This window comes from Herpailurus yagouaroundi, unplaced genomic scaffold (genome assembly GCF_014898765.1).
Source record: "Herpailurus yagouaroundi ecotype Mexico unplaced genomic scaffold, PumYag 67623, whole genome shotgun sequence".
NCBI lineage: Eukaryota > Metazoa > Chordata > Mammalia > Carnivora > Felidae > Herpailurus > Herpailurus yagouaroundi.
The window spans coordinates 78696-92915 of NW_024420424.1; the positions used below are offsets into that span (position 1 = coordinate 78696).

Consider the following 14220-nt stretch of genomic DNA (forward strand, 5'->3'; position numbering starts at 1 on the left):
GCTGAAAACTATAGAAAGTTTATAAAGGAAATTGAAGAAGATACAAAGAAATGGAAAATCATTCTGTGCTCATGGATTGGAAGAATAAATATTGTTAAAATGTCAATACTACCCAAAGCAACCTACACATTTGATGCAATCCCAATCAAAATTGCACCAGCATTCTTCTCAAAGTTAGAACAAACAATCCTAAAATTTCTATGGAGCCACAAATGATGCCAAATAGCCAAAGTTACATTGAAGTAGAAAACCAAAGCGGGAGGCATCACAATCCCAAACTTTAGCCCCTACTACAAAGTTGTAATCATCAACACAGTATGGTATTGGTACCAAAACAGACACATAGACCAATGGAATAGAATAGAGACCCCAGAATTGGACCCACAAATGTATGGCCGACTAATCTTTGAGAAATCAGGAAAGAGTATTCAATGGAAAAAAGACAGTCTCTTTAACAAATGGTACTGGGAGAACTGGAAAACACTGAAGAAATTTTAAAAGATCTAAACTAATGGAAATATTCTATATTTATGTATCAGAAGACATAATATTGTTGGGATGGCAATAATTCACAAATTAATCTACAGATCAACACAATCACTATCAGAATAGAAGTTGACTTATTTTAATGAATTAACAAGTTGATCCTAAAATTTTACGTGTAATTTTAATGGACCTAAAATAGGCAAAACAGTCTTTAAAAAGAACAAAGTAGGTGTACTCATGCTTCCATTTTAAAAATGTATTACAAAGCAACAGTAATTAAGACAATGTGGTAAAGCACAAGATAGGCTTATAGATCAGTGGAATAAGACTGAGATACAGAAATAAAACTACAGATTTCTGGTCAACTGATTTTTGACAAGGAGCCAATACCATTCCATGGAGAAAAATAGTCTTTTCATCACGTGGTATTGAGTCAACTGGACTGTCACATTCAAAAGATTAAATTGTTCCCTCACATCACACTATACAGAAAAAAATAACTCAAAATACATCAAGAAATTAAATGTATGAACTTAAACTATAACATTATTAGGAAGTAACATAGTTATAAATCTTCACAATCTTGGATTTGGCAAATAATTATTAGATATGACACCCAAATTATGAACAATAATAGGAAAAGAATAAATAATCTTAACTGTATTAAAGTTAAAAAGTTTTGTATTTCAAAGGACACCATCCAAAAATAAAAGACAATACAGAATGGTATAATATGTTTGCAAATTGTATATCTGATAAAAAACATGTATTCAGAATATATAAAGAACTTACAACTCACTAACAAAAAAATAATAAAAATATAGACTATAAAAGATATTTGTATGCATAGATATCTATCCAAGGAAGATCTACAATGGTCAAAAGCACATAAAAATATGTTCAACATTATTAGTCATTGGGGACTTACAAATAAAAATCATAAATTAATAACATTTCATACCACAAGGAAGGTTAAAATAAAAATGTCAGATAATGAAAAGTGTTTACAAGAATGTGGATAAATAGGAATCCTCATACAATGATGGTGGGAGTGTAAAATTATGTAGTCACTTTGGAAAACAGCATGACAATTAAACATGGAGTAACCATGTTATTTAGCAATTTTTCTCCTATGCATATAATTAAGAGAAATGAAAACATGCTACAATATGGACTAACCTTGAAAGCATTGTACTGATTGAACGAATGCAGTCGCAAAGGGCCCTGTATTATATTATTGTACTCACAAAAAATGTCCAAGATAGGGAAATCTATATAGACACAAAGCACATTAGTAGTGTCTTAGGGATAGAAGAAATGGGAGAGGTAGGCAGATGATAAATATAGAGTATAGGATTACCTTTTATGGTGATAACATTTTTCCAAAAGGGATTTTTGTGATTACTGCACATATCTGTGAGTATACTTAAAACCACTGAACCATGTTGAATGGGTGAATTATAGCACAATAAATCTGTGTTTTTTTAATTTTCTGGAAACTGAGAATTTAATGAGCTTCCCTGGTAGACAACATCTCACAGATGTTGTCATAACTTGCTAGATGAATTAAATGAATTTCGTATGACTCCGTTGGAAGTGTGGACTCTTGAAACCTTGTACCTGCTTCCTGATAGTCTTCATTCTATGCGCCTTTTCTCATTACTGATTTTATCGTGTGATCTTTTGCTGTAGTAAATTTTAGCTTTGAGTACTACTGTATGTTGAGTCCAGTGTATACTCCTAGAGAATGACTGTATTCAGATATTGCCTTGGGGATCACTGATACAACAAATCCTGGCTTAAAATTTTCCAAATATTGATAGAAAATATCTAAAACCATTTGGCAATTTCTATCGAATATACTCACCTCTGTTATCAATTTGTTGTACACTTTTGTTCTTCAGTTCTCTTTCTTTGGCTAAATGGAGATGACAAGAAAACAGGCCTCCAAAAACCTGTAAACATTAAATAGACATAACTATTTTCCAATTCCTAATAAGATTGTAGAAAGGAAACATTATATGATTCTGCAGTGAATTAAGGTTTATGATAGTACTATTTTTATTCAAATTAATGGAGATCCTCTTCCCAATTTTCATGGAGCTTATTAAAGCAATATTGAAGATGAAGTTAAAAATATTCCACCATATGCTATTGATATAGTTACCTCACATAAAAATTCAGAATATTCTCAGTTAAGTTTTTCTAAAAACTTTTATAGCCAGTTCATGTCCTAATAAATGAAATATTGGCATAAAATTTCCTAAAAAGCACCCATTAGGATGACTACTGCACAAAAAACAGGGGCACCTGGGTGGCTCAGTCAGTTGAGTGTCCAACTCTTGATTTCAGCTGAGGTCATGATCCCAGGGTCATGGGATCAAGCTCTGTGTTGGGCTCCATGCTAAGCATGAAGTCAGCTCAAGATTTTTTCTCTCTCTCCCTCTGCCCCTCTCACTCACTAATGCACTCTCTCTCTCTCTAAAACTAAATAAAATTTAAAAATTGAAAAAAAAATAAAACAATTATTGGTGAGGATGTGAAATGGTACAAATATTGGAACCTTTGTGCACTGTTAGTGGGAATGTAAAATGGTACAGCCATTATAGAAAACAGTATGACAAATCCTCAAAAAAAAATGAAAAAAATATATAATTAACATACGATCCAACAATTGTCCTTTGATTATATACCCCCCAAAATGAAAGCAGGATCTCAAAGAGATATTTACCTCTCATATTTATAGTGACATTATTCACAATAGCCAAAAGATGAAAGCTACCCAACACCAACATCTATCCAGGGAGACATGAATGGATAAACAAATTCAGGTATATCCACACAATAGAATACTATTTATCCTTAAAAAGGATAAACAAACTCTGGTATATCCACACAATAGAATACTATTTATCCTTAAAAAGGAAGGAAATTTTGACACATGCAACAACATGTATGAACTTCAAGGACATTATGCTGACTTCAAGAAGGCAAGCAGATATACACAAATACTATATATGAAATAAATACTTATATGAGATGCTTTGTCAAAATCATAAAGAAAATAAACATACGCTTAACTACAGAGAACAAACTGATGGTTATAAGAGGTGAGGTGGGTAGGGGAATGGGCTAAATAGGTGATAGGGATTAAGAAGTGCACTTGTGATGAGCACAGGGTGTTATATGGAAGGTTGAATCACTAAATTGCACACTTCAAACTAATATTACACTATGTTAACTAACTGGAACACAAATAGAAACTTAAAAATATCATAGAGAAAGGAAGTAGAATTGTGGTTGCCAGGGACTGAGGAAAAAGGGAAATGGTAAGTTATTGTTTAATGGGTATAAGGTTTGTTTTGCAAGATAAAAAGAGTTCTGCATACTGGTTGCACAACAATCTGAACTTACCACTAAACTGTACATTTAAAAATGATCAAGATACTAAATTTTATTTTATGCATATTTTACCACAATTTTTTTTTATTTTTTTTAAATGTTTATTTTTGAGACAGAGAGAGACAGAGCATGAATGGGGGAGGGTCAGAGAGAGGGAGACACAGAATCTGAAACAGGTTCCAGGCTCTGAGCTGTCAGCACAGAGCCTGATGCGGGGCTCGAGCTCACGGACCGCGAGATCATGACCTGAGCCGAAGTCGGCTGCTCAACCGACTGAGCCACCCAGGCGCCCCTTTACCACAGTTTTTAATGAGACAAAAATGGCTAACAACAGGCTATGTAGGATATGGAAATATTCTCATGTCAAATGGAATGGAGAATTCAATTCAATAATCCCAAAGTGATAGTACTTGGTGTAAAATTTTAAGGTGCAAGATAAATTCTAAATATAATTATAACAGACATAGAAGTTGAGTAAACTAGTTAATATTATTAATGAGATTTATACTGTTCCCAGGAAAAGCAGTGTGTAAAAAAGATAAAAAACTGTTTTATAAACAACTATTCATTTAAAAATATTATTTAGAATCCATAGTCAGAGGAGCAAAACGACTTAATTTTTGGCCTAGGAAATGCAGCAAAGTCATTTCTTCTGTCTCTTTACCATAGAAAGCATAGATAAGGGGAAGACACAATGCAAGCTCTGACTTTAAGAAGAGTGTATTGCTGGGGCGCCTGGGTGGCTCACTCAGTTGGGCGTCCGACTTCGGCTCTGGTCATGATCTCACCATCTGTGAGTTCGAGCCCCGCGTCAGGCTCTGTGCTGATAGCTCAGAGCCTGGAGCCCGTTTCAGATTCTGTGTCTCCCTCTCTCTCTGACCCTCCCCCATTCATGCTCTGTCTCTTTCTCAAAAATAAATGAACATTAAAAAAAAATTAAAAAAAAAGAAGAGTGTATTGCTAATCAATATCACAGAAATATAAATAGTCATGAGAATATTATGAAGCATTATATGCCAACAAACTGGGTAATCTCAAAGACATGGAGAAATTCCTAGAAACATACAAACTACTAAAACTTAAACAGGAAGAAACAGAAAATTTGAACAGACCTGTAGGGAGCAAAGAAATGAATCAGTAATAAAAAATGTCCCAAAAAACAAAAGTCCAGGACCAGATGACTTCCAAGGGGAATTCTATCAAACATTTAGAGAAGAGTTAACATGTATTATTCTCAAACTGTTCCAAAAAATAGAAATGGAAGGTAAACTTCCAAACTCCTTCTATGAGGCCAGCATTACCTTGATCCAAAACCAAAGACCTCACTTAAAAAGGCCAACATCCCTGCTGAACATGGATGCAAAAATTATCAAAAAGATACTAGCAAATCGAATCCAACCATACATTGAAAGAATTATTCACCAGTACATTGAAAGAATTATTCACCATGATCAAGTGCAATTTATTCCTGGGCTATAGGGCTGGTTCAATATTTGCAAATCAATCAATATGACAAACCACATTAATAAAAGAAAAGATAAGAACCATATGATCCTCTCAATAGATGCAGAAAAAGCATTTGACAAAATACAGCATCCATTCTTGGGTCTTTCATATATGGCCTTTATGATGTTCAGGTATGTTCTTTCTATCAGTTTATGTTTTCCATACAGAACATCTGAAGATGGGTGAAAGCAGCTAGCAAACTTTTGATTTATATATGAAAGGGCTTCACCTATGGATTGACTATACCCAAGTGCATGCTTTACATTAATAATAATCCACATATTAAATACAGTCTAAATGCAAATATTTAAAGTGTGCCAAAGACTTTTATAAAAAAAAAATTAGGCTCAGGTAAAGTGTAGTTAATTGACTGGTTTCATGTGGAATATTTCCTCAGTTAGATTATAAACTTCATGAAGTCACAGATGTAGTTGAGATAACAGTAGACTAGGAGTTTCTATACTCTAGCCTAACCACTAATTACTTATGTGACATTTAGGAACGTAGTCTGCTTGCATCTCATTTTTCTCATTTTTTAAGCAGAAGTAATAATTCTTTACTGTAGTAGCTCTTTCTAAATAAGAAGAATGTGACATTAGGGAAGGAGTTAAGATGGTGCATAAGTAGGAGGACCGCGGTCTTTCCTTGTCCCTCAAACACAGCTGTTTTGAGGTAAGATTACTTGGAATATTGAGGAAATAGAGTTGCAGAGTGGCAGAAGGATCTCCAAAGTTACAAGGAGACAGCATGGCAGATGAGAGGTGCATGAATGTGAATTGGGGGAGAGAAAATGGTGGAGCCGCAGAAGGGAGGAACCCTTTATCTGGAGAGACAAAAAATAAAAAAAAGAGAGGGGTTGAGAAAGTGTCTCATTGAGTTAGCACAGGAGGAAAACTTCTCTGGACCATGGAATGGGGAACAAGAAGTACCGAGTATCTCAGTTCTTTTTTGCAAACAGCTTTTGGAGCTCAAACTCTGAGGTTTTGGACGTTTGTGACTTTGTTAGGAGCAGAACTATTGCACATGCTCCTGGAGAGGGGAGCTGGCCCGGGACTGTATAGTGTCGTGAAGTGATCTCCAGGGTGCCCTGGGAAAGAACAGTCTCTTTCCTGAAGCACTTTTGGAATAAGGTTTATTGCCTCCCCAAAGACAAAAGACCCTGATGTTGCCATCTAAAGGCCTTTCATCAGCAGGATGGAGAGGCTCTACTCCCAAGGAGGGGAGGAGATGCACACTGTGTTGGGTCCTTTAAGACTTTGGATTTTGAATCCCAGCCTGCACCAATGAAAAAGTGCAAGAGAGTTTTGGTGAAGGGAGAGCTGATTTCTCTCACTATACTGTGAGGGCTGCCTGAATAGCAGAGGTAGAGATCTCTGGTCTGGTGATGAGAGATTGGGGTGGTGCCATTTTCCCCCTAACACCAACATGGTGGGACTTCAGAAAGGAACACATCAGCCCCCAGTGGAGGCAAGACACATGTACACCAAACCCTGCCACCTCTGTGACTGGCACCTGATTATTTACTGGGTCAAGACTGACTCTGAGATGACACAGTCTCTCCTCCAGACCAGCACAACCACCACCCCTCAGGCACCAACAGACAACTGTGTATTTTATTTTTTACCTCCTTCTCCTTTCTTTTTTTTTGGAAATTAGGCTCATGGTTTCTGATTTGTTTTCTCTCATTCCTTTTATCTTTTCTTTTTATTTTGGATCAGGCTTTTTTACTCTTTTCTTTACCCTTATTTTCTCCTTTCTTTTTCTTTTTTTCTTTTTTCTTTTTTTTTTCTTTATTTCTCCTTGGAGTAAGCCTTATAGATTTTTTATTCACATTTTCTTGTTCCTTTTCCTTTTCTCTTTTTAGTATAAGGCTCCCCTCCCTTTTTGCCCCCAGGGTTACTTCAACAAGCAAATCAAAGCACACCTAGTTAAAGGTCCAAACACTCCACCAGTGCAAGCAAGGAGAAGCTCTGCAGAAGACTGACCAGTGGGAAAGAGTAGCCAAAACACAACAGCAGAGTTCACAAAGCATACACCTGAAACACTTCCTGGAGTGCCAGGCCCTGGACAGTGTATGACTCCTTTTAAATATAGTAGTACTCTCAGGTGTAGGGAATATAACAAACTTGTAAAACACTCAAAAGACAGAAACTGAGCCAAAATGACAAGAATGAAGAATTCTCCCCAAAAGAAAGGTCAAGAAGAAATTAGTCATGGACTTGCTCAAAACAGATATAAACAATGTATCTGAACAGGAATTTAGAACATTCATAAGACTACTCTCTGGGCTTCAAAAAATCATAGAAAACACCAGAAAAACCCTTGGTGTAAATATCAAAGACCTAAGAACTAGTCAGGATGAATTTAACAATGCTATAACTGAAATGCAAAATAAACTAGATACAGTGACAGCAAGCAAGGGAGAAGCAGAGGAGGGAATAGGTGAAATAGAAGATAAAATTATGGAAAATAATTAATCTGAAAAAATAAGGAAAAGAAATTACTAGATAATAAAGGGTGACTTAGAGAACTAAGTTATTCCGCGACTCAAAACAATATCCATAACACAGAAGGCACAAAAGAAGAGCAAGAAACAGGGACAGGTTTATTTGAATAAATTATAGTTGAGAACTTCCCTAATTTGGGGAAGGAAACAAGCATTCAATTCGTAGAGACACAGAGAACTCCCTTCAAAATCAACTAAAACAGGTTAACACCACAACATATCTTGGTGAAACTGGCAAAATACAAAGATAAAGAGAGAATTCTGAAAGCAGCTGGGGACAAAAGGTCCTTAACCTATAAAGGTAGACACATAAATTTAGAAGCAGACCTGTCCACTGAAACTTGGCAGGCCAGAAGGGAGTGGCAGGAAATTTTAAATGTGCTGAATAGGAAAAAATATGTAGCCAAGATTCCTTTATCAAGCAAGGCTGTCACTCAGAATAGAAGGAGAAATAAAGACTTTCCCAGACAAACAACAAGGAAAGGAGTTCATGACCACTAAACCAGCCCTGTAAGAAATTTTAAAGGGCACTCTCTGCATGAGAAAAAAAAAAGGCCAAAGCAGAAAAGACTACAAAGGAGCAGAGAACATCACCAAAATCACTAACTCTACAGATAACACAATGGCGCTAAATTCATATCCTTCAATAATCACACTAATGTAAATGGACTAAGTGCTCCAATCTAAAGTCACAGGGTATCACAATGGATTTAAAAAAAAAGATCCATTCATATGCTGCCTAGGAAAGACTCATTTTCGTCCTAAGGACCCTGCATATTGAAAATAAGGGGATGGAGAACCATGTATCATGCTAATGGAAGTCAAAAGAAAGCTGAAGTAGCCATACTTATATCAGACAAACTGGATTTTAAACCAAAGACTGTAACAAGAAATGAAGAAGGGCATTATATCATAATTAATGGGTCTATCCATTAAGAAGATCTAACAATTATAAATATTTATGTCCCCAACTTGAAAGAACCCAAATATATAAATCAATTAATAACAAACATCAAGGAACTCATTGAGAATGATACCATAATAGTAGGAGACTTTAATACAACACTTACAACAATGGACAGATCATTTAACCAGAAAACTAACAAGGAAGCAATGGATTTGAATGACAAAATGGACCAGATGGACTTAACAGATATCTTAAGAACATTTCATCCTAAAGCAATAGAATACACATTCTTCTTGAGTGCACAAGGAACATTCTCCAGAACAGATCACATATTGGGTCACAAATCAGCCCTCAACAAGTACAAAAAGATAGAGATAATAATATGCATATTTTCAGATTATAATGCTATGAAACTTGAAGTCAAGCACAAGAAAAAATTTGGAATGCCTTTAAATACATGGAGGTTAAAGAACATCCTTCTAAAGAATTAATGGGTTAACCAGGAATTTAAAGAAGAAATAAAAAAATACATGGATGGAAATTAAAATGAAAACATGACAGCTTAAACCCTTTGGGATAGAGCAAACACAGTCCTAAGAAAAAAGTACATTGCAATTCAGGACTATCTCATGAGGCAAGAAAGGTCTCAAATGCATAACCTAGCCTTATACCTGAAGGAGCTAGAAAAGGAGCAGCAAAGAAAGCCTAAAGTCAGCATAAGAAGGGAAATAATAGGATTAAAGAAGAAATAAACAATATAGAAACAAAGAAACAAACAAAACAATGGTAGAACAGATCAATGAAATTTCAGAATATTTTTTTAAAGAATAAGCAAAATTGATAACCCCCTAATGAGACTTATGAAAAAGAAATGAAAGAGGACCCTAGTAGATAAAATCTGGAATGAAAGAGGAGAGTCATAACCAACACCACAGAAATACAATTATAAGAGAATACTATGAAAAATTATATGCTAGCAAACTATACAATCTGGAGGAAATGGACAAATTCCTAGACTATCACACACTACCAAAACTCAATCAAGAAGAAATAGAAAATTTGAACAGGCCCATAACCAACTAAGAAATTGAATCAGTTATCAAAAATGTCCCAGCAAATAAGAGTCTTGGGCCAAAGGCTCCCCAGGACAATTCCACCAGACATTTAAGGACAGTTAATACTCATTCTTCTGAAACTGTTCCAAAAATTAGAATGGAAAGAAACTTTCCAAACTCATTCTATGAAGCCAGCATTATTATATTGATTCCAAAACCAGACAAAGACACCATTAAAAATGAGAATTACAGGCCAATATCCCTGATGAACTTTGCTACAAAAATTCTCAATAAGATACTAACAAACCAAATTCAAAAATTATTCACCATGATCAATTGGGATTTATTCCTGGGCTTCAGGGCTGGTTCAGTATTCACAAATCAATCTATGTGATACATTACACTAATAAAATAAGGCATAAGAACCATACAATCCTTTCAATAGATGCAGAAAAAGCATTTGATGAAACACAGCATCCTTTCTTGATAAAAACCCTCATGAAAGTAGGGGTAGAAAGAACATGTATTAACATAATAAAAGGCATATATGAAAGGCCCTTAGTTAATATCATCCTCAATGGGGGAAAATGAGAGCTTCCCCCCTAAGGTCAGGAACACAACAGATATGTCCACTCTCACCACTGTTGTTCAACATAGTACTAGAAATCCTAGCCTCAGCAATCAGACAACAAAAAGAAATAAAAGGCATACAAAATGGCAAAGAATTAGTCCAACTTATACTCTTCAAAGATGACTTGATACTCTACATGGAAAACCAAAAAGACTCCATCAAAAAGCTACTAGAACTGATACGTGAATTCAGAATAATCACAATATATAAAATAAACATACAGAAATCTGTTGCATTTCTATACACCGATAGTGAAACAGTAGAAAGAGAAATGAAGGAATCGATCCCATTTACAATTGCATACAAAACCATAAGATACCTAGGAATTAACCTAACCAAATAGGTTAGGTCTGTATGCTGAAAACTACAGAAAGCTAATAAAATGAATTGAGGAAGACAGAAAGAAATGGAAAAACATTCTGCACTCATGGATTTTAAGAGCAAGTACTGTTAAGTCTATACTACCCCAAATAATCTACATATTCAGTGCAATCCTTACAAAATAACGCCATCATTATTCACAGAGCTAGAACAAACAATCCTAAAATTTGTATGGAACCACAAAAGACCCCAAATATACAAAGTAATGTTAAAAAAGGAAACCATAGCTGGAGGCAGCATAATTCTGGACTTTAAGCTGTATTACAAAGTTGTAATCTGTAATCATCAGGACAGTATGGTACTGGCACAAAAATAGACACATAAATCAATGGAACAGAATACAGAGCCCAGTAATGGACCCACAAATGTATGGTCAACTTCTTCAAAAGTCTTCAACAAAGCAGGAAAGAGTATCCAATGGAAAAAAGAGAGTCTCTTCAGCAAATGGTGCTGGGAAAACTGAACAGCAGCAACATGCAGAAGAGTGAAACTGAACCACTTTTTACACCATACACAAAAATAAACTCAAAATGGATGAAATACCTTAATGTGAGACAAGAAACCATCAAAATCCTACAGAAGAAAACAGGCAGCAACCTCTTTGACTTTGGCCACAGCACCTTCTTACTAGACATGCGTCCAGAGGCAAGGGAAATAAAAACAAAATGAACTATTGGGACTTCGTCAAGATAAAAAGTTTCTGCACAGCTAAGGAAACAATGAACAAAACTGAAAGGCAACCAACAGAATGGGAGAAAATATTTGTAAATGACATATCAGATAGAGTTAGTATCCAAAATCTATAAAGAACTTACCAAACTCAACACCAAAATAATAATAATAATAATAATAATAATAATAATAATAATACAATGAATTAATGGGAAGAAGACATGAATAGACACTTTTCCAAAGAAGACATCCATATAGCTAACAGACACATGAAAAGATGCTCAACATTGCACATCATCAGGGAAATACAAATCAAAACCACACTGAGATACCACCTCACACCTGTCATAATGGCTAAAATGTACAACTCAGAAAATAATAGATGTTAGCGAGGATGTGGAGAAAGGGGAACTCTTTTGCACTGTTGGTAGGAAAGAATACTGGTGCAGCTACTCTGGAAAACAGTATGGAGGTTCCTCAAAAACTAAAAATAGAACTACCCTACGACCCAGCAATTGCACTGCTAGGTATTTATCCAAAGGATACAAAAAATGCTGATTTGAAGGGGCACATACACCCCAATGTTTATAGAAGCACTATCAATAATAGCCAAATTATGGAAAGACCCTAAATGTACATCCACTGATAAATGGATAAAGAAAATGTGTCATATATTTACAATGGAATACTACCAGTGATAAAAAAGAACAAAATCTACAATTTGTAACAAAGTGGATAGAACGAGATTGTATTATGCTAAGTGAAATAAGTCAGGCAGAGAAAGCCAAATATATGATTTCACTCATATGTGGAATTTAAGAAACACAACAGATGAACATAAGGGAAAGGATGGAAAAATAAGATAAAAACAGAGTGGAGGCAAACCATAAGAGACTCTCAAATATAGAGAACACACTGTTGTTGGAGGGAGTTGTGTGGAGGGATGGGCGAAATGGGAGATGGATATTATGGAGGAAGTTAATTGGGATGATCACTGGGTGTTATATGTAAGTGATGAATCACTGTGTTTTACCCGAAACAAATACTACACTGTATGTTAGCTAACTTGAATCTAAATAAATTAGAAGTAAATAAATAAAAATTACAAAAAAGAATATGAGGTTAAACAAGAGTTGAGATATAAGCAACATACTTAAAAACTCAGGCTCTGGAGGCAGATAAATCCAGTTTCAAAGTCCAGCACAACTCTTTTGAGCATTATAGCCTCATTTTTCTCACTATAAAATTGGAATAATTCATGTTCTTCTAAATTATTTTAATGTTCATTTATTTTTGAGAGAGAGAGAGAGAGAGCAGAGGAGAGGCAGAGATAGAGGGAGACACAGAATCCGAAGCAGGAGCCAGGCTCTGAGCTGTCAGCACAGAGCCGAACACAAGGTTCAAACCCACAAACTGTGAGATCATGACCTGAGACAAAGTCGGACGCTTAACTGAATGAGCCACCCAGGCACCCTGGGATAGTATATATTCTTCTTAGCTGAAAGATGTCTTCATGTTTAATAGCACAGACTTTGGAGCATGGGTTCATATCTTGACTGCCATGTATTATGTTACCTTGGTTAATTATATAATTTCTTTGTGCCTCAGTTTCTTCATTGGTCAACTAGAAATGCTAAACATGCCTATGTCCTAGATTGCTGTAAGGGTTTAATGAATTCACACATGTAAAACTTGTGAATTAGTATTCATTAATTGGTTCTGGTGAATTGGTACTAACAGATTAGTATGCATACAATGCTTAGAGTTTTTCCTAGAAGTGTTGTATAAAGCTTAGGTATTATGTAAAGGATGGGTTTAGATGTAATAATGCATGTGACTTGTGTAGCACAGTGCTTTACAATATTAGATGGTTGTTATTTTCATATTAATGGACTTTGGAAGGCTGAAAGGTGTTATAGAAATTTAAGGTATTATACATTTATGTTTTTATTGTATGATGAGCATATGGTAAGCACTTGATTGGCAAAATTTTACAAAGCACATCAATAACAGTGCAGTTGAGTTCTTTAGAAGTAGTTATTCTATTTCACTGGACATTAATTAGATATTGTTTGAAAATATCAAAACTGAAGCTGAATGTGAAATGTTAATCTTTATACCTTCCATGCTGATTTATACAACTCTTAAAGAATCACTAATATTGCCTTGTTAGAAGAGAATGATATTTGGTTAGGAGACAATTCAACTTAGTGTTACCAAATTCAAATCCAATAAAAACATTGTTTTAAGGGTTTTCCCCCTCTTCATGAAAGGTAGCATACTTCTTTCACCACCCTACCAATATGTTGCATTGTAAGAGGATCTCAGAAATTCATTTCTTACACTCCTTAATATTTTCCAATAGAATTTCATTTCTAATTGAAACCAGATTATTTTTGTTAGGGAATATAAAGAATGAGATGAATATTTTCCTCTGACTGTTCAAATAAAATATTGCACAGTTAATCCAACTGAATTAATGGCTTGAGGATAAATGTACCTGTCTGACATTCAAGGAAACCCCTGGATAATACTTTGTGTTAGTAAATGCCCAAAAATATATAGTATATTTTTACTGGATTCAATAACCTTTTCTACTTAAAAGAATATAACATGTAAAAGTCAGTATTATATAGGATAAATTTCAAAGACTCCTGTATAAATAGCATATTAA

The 14220-nt window shown here is 35.0% G+C and overlaps 1 protein-coding gene across 2 annotated transcripts in view; it reads right to left on the minus strand.

The window, feature by feature from the left end:
- The window catches only part of LOC121025332 (uncharacterized), a 357007-nt gene that overhangs the window by 32447 nt on the left and 310340 nt on the right, over positions 1–14220 (minus strand). For both annotated transcript variants that reach the window (XM_040467877.1, XM_040467876.1), the window contains one exon: positions 2354–2441. In XM_040467877.1, coding sequence (XP_040323811.1) covers positions 2362–2441 — 80 coding nt within the window. In that variant the 3' untranslated portion in view covers positions 2354–2361. The remainder of the gene's footprint in view (positions 1–2353; positions 2442–14220) is intronic.